General features: G+C 34.4%; 1 protein-coding gene across 2 annotated transcripts; it reads left to right on the top strand.

Annotated features, from left to right (window-relative positions):
- The first annotated feature begins 620 nt into the window (after positions 1-620).
- On the top strand, positions 621-6145 carry LOC25499269 (U-box domain-containing protein 3). Of its 2 annotated transcripts, XM_024771274.2 has the most exons (5): positions 621-1035; positions 2225-2505; positions 2702-2818; positions 3336-5261; positions 5727-6145. In XM_024771274.2, exons 1-5 carry the CDS (start codon positions 1026-1028, stop codon positions 5790-5792), a joined length of 2400 nt encoding a protein of 799 aa, XP_024627042.2. In that variant the 5' UTR covers positions 621-1025; the 3' UTR covers positions 5793-6145. The 2 variants fall into 2 exon arrangements, with proteins under 2 accessions (XP_024627042.2, XP_024627043.2); XM_024771275.2 differs by lacking the exon at positions 621-1035 and having other exon boundaries at positions 2373-2512.
- The last annotated feature ends 1921 nt before the right edge of the window (positions 6146-8066 follow it).

The raw sequence follows: 8066 nt of genomic DNA on the forward strand, positions 1-8066 counted from the left end.
TTTTCCGTCATTTTTTTTTATTTCCAGATTTGATCCTTTATGTTATAAAATGTTAGCATCGTTATCATTTTTTATTAAAAATAAATAAAAATATAAAACTCATAACAAACTCGTCAAACTCATATATAAACGAAAATTTTCATCACAGAAACCTAGAAACCCATATTTCATTGAGAAAAATCTCACTACAAATAATACGATATTGATATTTTATAACATAAAAAATTAAATAAAAGAAAAATGATATGACGAAAAATGTTACCTAAAATTGCAATTATGTTATAAGACAAATTTTGTCTAAAATTTAACAAACTTACAGCAAACATGAAAATTTGTAAGGTGAATAAATAGAAAATCCAAAAATTCTTTTAAAAAAATAAATATATAGAAAATCTGAAGATCAAACTCAACCTAATGTTTAATGGACATATTTCTATAATTTTATTATTTATTAAATAACTTAAGAGAAACACACCCTTACAATATACTATAAAAAACGTTGAGTATTCGATATGCACTTGCTTAAATTTGAATCAAGATTAATTAAAAAAATTATATGCATCAACTACTTGCATTTAAATCAATCTCGTTGTCACGGGCTACATGTCTTAAATTTTTTTTCCTACTATGGAGGATAAACTAATTTGATTATCTATCAACTTTTTTTCTTAAATGGATTTTTATTTTTGACATCATATGCACTTTTTGTTGTTATTGAAAGCTGATATCATCATATGCTTTAAAATATTCATTTATTTCCCAAAATACACAATAAATCTGCAACTGCAACCGTATTAAAATCATTAAGGACCCACAACCTTAACCTTGTTTATGATTTTTCTTAGTTTGATAAAAATTTATTTCTCTATGGTTGCTGAAAGGGACCCTCTTCCTCAGGCTTTCCAGGTGTCTTTGTTGAGAAGGGAAACACAGCCATGAATGAAGGGAAAGCCCTTCACTAGTTATTACCATTGAAATTCACAAAAGAATCAATTTTTATTGATCTCGATCTGTTTCTCATAACCATGCATACAGGTATGTAAATGCAATTCTTCATAGTTTCTATTTTTGCTAAAAAAATGTATTTTTTTTTATCTTTCTTTCAATTTTTCATGGATTTCTCAGGTGCCCTTTTTCTGTTTTTGACTTATTTGGTTGGTTTCTGGGGTTTGTGTGAATTTGAAGGGATTTATTTTTTAAAAAATTGTACCTTTTACCATGTTGTTGAAACTCTTTTTGTTTGGTTTGTTGATTGGTCTTAGAAAAATGTAAACTTTCTATTTTGTTGGTAGAAAAAATATGGAAAAGTTGTAAAAAAAGGTGCCAATTTGGTTTTTTTTCTCTTCTTTATTTTTTTTTGAGAGTTGAAGTATTTTTTTTTTTATTAAAATTTATGGTTGTTGAAAATGAAGCATCATGTGTAAAAGTTGAATTAGGGTCATTTGAGCTGAAATTTGACATTGTTGTCTTCCCAATTCCTCATGATTATTTTACTGGAAATTCTGAAAACCAAATTTTGTTTCTCCTTCAATGACCTGCATGCATTATTTTCATCAGCTATTACATTTGATCTCTTTTAGTGAATTATTGTTAACCTCTTTGTAATTTTGTATTGACCTGTTTTACCTTGAAGCAATATCTGTATGCCTTTCATTTTTGTTTCCGATCGTTCCATGCTAGTTCATTAGTGTGATTTGCTTTAGAATGCCATTCAAATGCTTATGTATTATAATGTATAGTTTCTGATCTGTGTTTTTGCATGAACACAAACATGTGGGGTTAATAGTTACAACATTTCTCAATAACAGAGTTTAGTTTAGTGTAGTAAGTTTAGTTTAACCAGTAATTGTTGTTGGAGAGTCGGATCAGAACTTGAAGCAGATAATAAGTTAGGCTAAAATTCAAGGATGAGCTTTGCCCTTAAACTATAGGTCATTTGCAAAAAAAACTTGTATGCGGTTCAAGACATAGCAATTCGACTCCTTGCAAGGGTTATCTACATTTTTTGTTTAGTTTAGGGAATCAAGTTGCTTAGTTTTGAGCCGCGGGGAGTTTTTCTGCAATTAACCTAAGCTGGCACATGTCATGTGCAATTTAGCCAAAAATAAACAAAATTTTATATTATATATTAGCTTAATTCTTAGTAATTGTTACAAAACAATTCCTTTTCAATTTCTCTGTCGTTTTTATAATATTAGGTTCTTATGTGGTCTTACCAAAACAGGTCAAATGGATCTAACTTCAGCGAAATGTGTCCTCAACAGTATTTCTCGGTTAATTCATCTAGTTTCTTGCCAAGCAGTTAAGCCTGTGCCCCTTCAGAAGAACTGTAATAATATGGTTGCCGCGTTGAGGTGTTTAAAACCAGTCCTTGACGATGTTGTGGATTACAAAATCCCTTTAGATGAAAATCCGTATAGAGAATGTGATGAATTGGATATACAGGTTAATGAAGCTAGGGAGTTCGTTGAGAAATGGAGCCCAAAGACGAGCAGGATCCATAGTGTAAGCTGTTAGTTATTCATACTCAAACTAGTATAATTACTCTGCAACTATTATTTCAAACTTTAAGGATATTCTGCTTCTTTGTTGGCATTTGAACAAGGTTGAAAGCAAACAACAAATCGCCAATGCCTCTCTTCTCTAGGAGAGACTGATTGTGACCTCTTTTAACTGGTTTGTCGGGGTTATGGTATTTCAGGTTCTTCAAAGTGGGGAATTGTTAATAAAGTTACAGAGCACTTCAGTTAGGATATGTCACATGATTTATAGATCCTCAAAGTCAACTTCATCTGCCTCGGTTTTGGATAATCTTCAGGTATGTGACGTATGTCCAAAGTTTGTATCTACTTGTTTCCTGTCTTAGAATTTGGGTTGAGCCTAACTCAACCTTACCAAACCGGCTTGTGAAGTAAAGAGTGCCACTCTTTTTGAACTCATTTCAGGCTTTATCTTATCTCTATTCATCGTGGGACTTGGATTTTATCCAATATACTCCCTCACTCCCAGTACCATTAGACTTGTGTGGATATAAATGGTGAGTGAACCGATGAATAGACTCTGATACCATCTTAGAATTTTGGTTGGGCCTAAATTAACCATTTAAAACTAGCCTGTAAGGTGAAGACGGTCCACAACTTATACAAACACATCTGCAGGCTATATCTCATCCAATATGAGATCATCCTGATCATTACTCCCCGATCCCTCCTCTCTCAAAGCAAAAAGACGAATATAAATCATACTGCTGTATTTGGCGGGAATATTTATTCTCAGTTATTTGGTGTCATGTTGATCAATTAAGTTGTGAGACTAATTGCTAGCAACTTTTTCAGCACCATATACAGGAACTTCAGTCTCTGGAGAAAGAATCAGCTACGCTCTATATAGAAGAAGCACTGAGAAATCAAAAGGATAATAGTAAACCTTGCTATGAAAGTCTAGGGGAAATTATAGAGCTACTTAAATTGACATCAAACCAGGAGCTTCTGAAAGAAAGTATTGCTGTGGAAAAGGAAAGGTTGAATGCGGAAGTCAACAAAACAAAAGGGGAGTTGGATAAAATTAACCAAATTGTGAATCTTTTGTGCAGTTTACGTGATTATCTGATGAAAGCTAAATGCCCTGAAGTCAAAAGTGGTGTCTCAGTCCCACCATACTTTCGATGCCCTTTATCGCTCGAACTCATGTTGGATCCTGTTATTGTGGCTTCAGGTCAAACATACGAGAGGCAGTCCATCCAAATGTGGCTTGATCATGGGCTGAATGTTTGTCCCAAGACTCACCAGAGACTAACTCATGCAAATCTTATTCCCAATTATACTGTTAAAGCTATGATTGCAAATTGGTGTGAAGAAAATAACGTCGATCTTCCTAGTAACTCAAACCAGAGTAATTCTACCCAGAGTTCACCCCCCTCAGATTATCTATTGCATCAAGATTTAGATCGTGTCTGTAGTTTTGGGTCTTCACATAGTAGCAATTCCAATTCAAAATCATCTCTTCAAACTGCAAATTCATTTGAGAAGCAAAACGGTGACAACTCTTCCAGATTAAGTGGTGAATCCAATAGATGTCAGAGTGGTGACACGGAAAAGTTTGAGCAGCAATCTCTTGCTCCTTCGTGTAGTCACAGCAGAAGTGAATCATTTTCAAGTTCTATTTCTAGTACAGATTATGTACCTTCTGTTTCAAAAAAGGTGCCAGGGATACCACATAAGCATCAACATGCGCTGTTATCTGGAGAAATTACTAATAATGTTTTTCCTGCTTCTCCTGCATATAAAGAATATGGGAATTTTCCAACTGTATCACGAGAGCAATTTGAAAGTCCTGGATTAAAAAATGCAAAAATGGAGAACGAAAATAAGTACAATAACAATAATAATATTGTTATTACTAGCCAATCAAATGATGCCAGCCCTGTTTTCAACTCGGAGCATGATAAATTGACCACCGCATCTCATGTCAGTAAGTTGATCGAAGATCTACAGAGTCAATCAAATGAAACAAAATCTGCTGCTGCTGAAGAATTGCGTCTCCTTACCAAGCATAACATGGAAAACCGTATCATTGTAGGGCAATGTGGGACTATCACGCATTTACTTCCACTGCTATCTTCAAACACGAAGATAACGCAAGAGCATGCTGTGACAGCTATACTAAACTTGTCGATAAACGAAGACAACAAGACTTTGATTATGGAAGCAGGAGCTATAGAACCACTTATCCATGTTTTGAAGTCAGGAAATAACGGTGCCAAGGAAAATTCTGCTGCTACTCTATTCAGCCTCTCAGTACCAGAAAACAATAAGGCAAACATTGGTCGTTCTGGTGCTGTTAAAGCTTTGGTGGAACTTCTAGCTTCTGGAACTCTTAGGGGGAAGAAAGATGCTGCAACTGCTTTATTTAACCTATCAATATTTCATGAGAATAAAGCTCGGATAGTTCAAGCTGGAGCGGTGAAGTTTCTGGTTATGCTATTGGACCCTGCAGATGGAATGGTTGACAAGGCTGTTGCTCTTTTGGCAAACCTATCGACAATCCCAGAGGGTCGGGTAGAAATTGTACGGGAAAGGGGAATCCCCTTTTTGGTTGAACTTGTGGAATCAGGTTCTCAGAGGGGAAAGGAAAATGCTGCGTCCATTCTCTTGCAACTAAGCCTTCACAGCCGTAAGTTTTGTACCTTGATTCTTCAGGAAGGAGCTGTACCTCCTGTAGTTGCATTGTCTCAGTTTGGTACACCAAGAGCAAAGGAAAAGGTATTTGCTAATTCTCTTTCAGTCTTTGCAATCTATTTTGATGGTTAAATTTTGGTTAGTTGGCATATACCGTCATTTTGCTGCATTTGAATGAGCTGTTATCCATCTCTAGATAAAATAGAGTTTTCAATCTTTGTGATTTAATCATGATAACCAACACATTCGGTTTGTTGAAATTTTGCTTTCGAAGATACTCTATGCAGTGCATCCTTTCCTCTCCCTAATCCATTTTCCCTCAAAAGAGTGATTGAAATTCTGACTCTTGTTTGGGGTTTTATTAATACATTTTCCTTCTGATTTGATACCTATGAAATTGCAAGATGGAGAAATCTATTAGTAGGTCTCCAATTACGCACACTTACATAAGGCGCAGGCCCATTGCAAATGGCCATCCCTAGCCTAGTTCGGAATCATCTGTAATGGAATAAATAGAATAGTTGCTAACATGTTTTGACATACATGCAGGCACAACAGCTTCTCAGTCATTTTCGTAGTCAGCGTGAAGGAGCTTCCGGAAGGGGAAAATCATGAAGATAAACAATTTTGGTTATTTTGTTTCTTGTTCTTCTATTCAGGACCATTAGATTACTTTCATCACTATTTTTTTTTTTTTTAATTCATTTTAGTTCTATAATTTATGTTATTGTGTCAAACGTTTCATTTTTATTTTGTTGGCTTTGATGGCTTTGTTTCTTTCTGCGGGGAGAGGTCTGTTATTAAGAGAGCAAGTGAGCTATTGTTGAAGTTTTAGCTAGGCAACATGATGTAAAACTCTATTTTGTTAAGAGACAAGAGTCATAACTGATGTGGTCCCTTGTCACTTTTGTACATAGTTGTAAATATGGTATAAGATCTTGTGGTCTACCATTAATTTTTGTACCTAATTCTGCTTGAGTTTTGACCATGTGATCAATTCATGCTATTTGAGCATTCTATTCAACCATAAATATGGTATAGAATCTGGTAGGGTTCATGAAATGGGTTTGGCCTAATGTTAAATAGATGCAATCCGTTACCACTGACAAGCTTATGTGAGATTCTTTTCCCACCTCATGCCTCTCGTCGTGCCCCCTAAAAACCCGAAAACACTCCTTCGATTTTGTATTTAGAATCCAAGTACCCTTTATAATGTGCAACCCCCATCTAATGAGGAATCTTCTTAGCCACGGACAAGTTACTACGGTTTAACCGAGGTAAACTGTTCTGACAGGATTTTTTACATCCCGATTTTAGAACCTGAATTTGTATTGCAGATTTGTTCTAAGCACATTATTACAATCCTCCTTAGACAATTCCAAAGTTCAATTCACATTTCCTACACAACACAACAATTAATAAATGAAGGCGAGGGAAGAAAATGAGGATTCTTATCAAACAAAGAAAACCATAGCAGCACCAATGCATGCATCCAAAACAAGACATCCAATTCGAAGCTTATAATGCATAGTCATAGCAGCACCAACACCCACCTAGCATAGAGTAATCAGAGACCCGATCACAACAAAACGAGAGGAATGTATACTTTCACTTATAGTCAAGACTTACGGTGGAAAGACAACCACCCCTAGCTACAAAAAATAAAAACTCTTCTTCAAAATTATCACACCAGAAATACTACTCCCGAAGATATTAAGATTTGAAAAAAAATCTAAAATTCGGACGTGAAAAAAATCTTGAAATTGCATTTTGCATAAGATGAGTTCAGACCATGTAAATGACACATCCGGATCCTAAAATCTGGGTAAAATTACTTTCTTGAGGTGGGAATTTTAAAATTGGGATGTGTAATTTTTTAAAAAAAAGTAGGTAACCACGGTTAAATCATGGTTAATTTTTCTTACTCAGTAGATGAACACGCACACATTTACACATTATAAAACGGATTCAAATTCTAAAATCCAAAAATTGGTAAAAGAATTGCACTAAGCTTATGCTTATGCATTTAATTTGGTTCACTTGTGTTTAGATTATTTGGCATGAAAGAAATGCTAGAGTTTTTAATGATAAGGAAAAATCTATAATGCAACGGTTGGATAAGGTTAAACTTACTTCATTCTGGTGGGTGAAGGCAAAGCATGTAGATTATCTGTTGATTTTGCCAGTTGGGGTCAGTTCCCCCGTTGATTGTATGAGGGTTGGCTAATTTTGTTTTGGTTTTTTTTATGATCCTTGTATTGAATTTTTAAGCATATGCTCAACTTGTGCTGAGTAGCTTGTTTTTTCCGTTGTAAATATAATTCCATTGTTAAAAAAACTTTTTTGGTACAAATTAAAAGTTACTTTCTTAAGCTATATACCAAGGGCTTAATGAAATAAGCTAAAATCATAGACACGGGACTTATTTATAAACCCTCTCAAAACATTGACACGGGTTTATTAATATAATAATAATCCTCAATAAATTGTATAAATGAACTCTTTTAAACACATTCTAAATATTCAAATATCATTCATTACTCTTAACATTAAAGGCTAACTAAGTCAAAAAGGTACAACAAATTTTGTCCCGAAAAGCTGAAAAGCAATTCATTGTGTTATGTTTCTACATACCCATTGAGGCAGTTTCTTTTCTCACCTTTTCATCCGGTTCATATTTTAAAATCTGAAATGTTGTATGATGTTTTTATTTTATTTTAAATATTATAGGATGTTGAAGAGTATTTTTAATGCGTTTTTATACTGTTTGAATTCTACAGTTCAAAAAATTATAGGGCGCACGAGATGTCAAAACTCAAGCGATGAAAAAGAAAATCTCATTCCTTAATGGAGAAACACAAAATGTACGGTAATGGTTGAGCCCAAAGT

Source organism: Medicago truncatula, chromosome 7 (genome assembly GCF_003473485.1).
Source record: "Medicago truncatula cultivar Jemalong A17 chromosome 7, MtrunA17r5.0-ANR, whole genome shotgun sequence".
Taxonomy (NCBI): Eukaryota; Viridiplantae; Streptophyta; class Magnoliopsida; order Fabales; family Fabaceae; genus Medicago; species Medicago truncatula.

Bases quoted from the DNA above. Each gene is read 5' to 3' on its own strand.
- LOC25499269 (XM_024771274.2), top strand. The intron at 2,506-2,701 runs GTAAGCTGTTAG...ATGGTATTTCAG, and splicing joins AGACGAGCAGGATCCATAGT to GTTCTTCAAAGTGGGGAATT. The intron at 5,262-5,726 runs GTATTTGCTAAT...ACATACATGCAG, and splicing joins CACCAAGAGCAAAGGAAAAG to GCACAACAGCTTCTCAGTCA.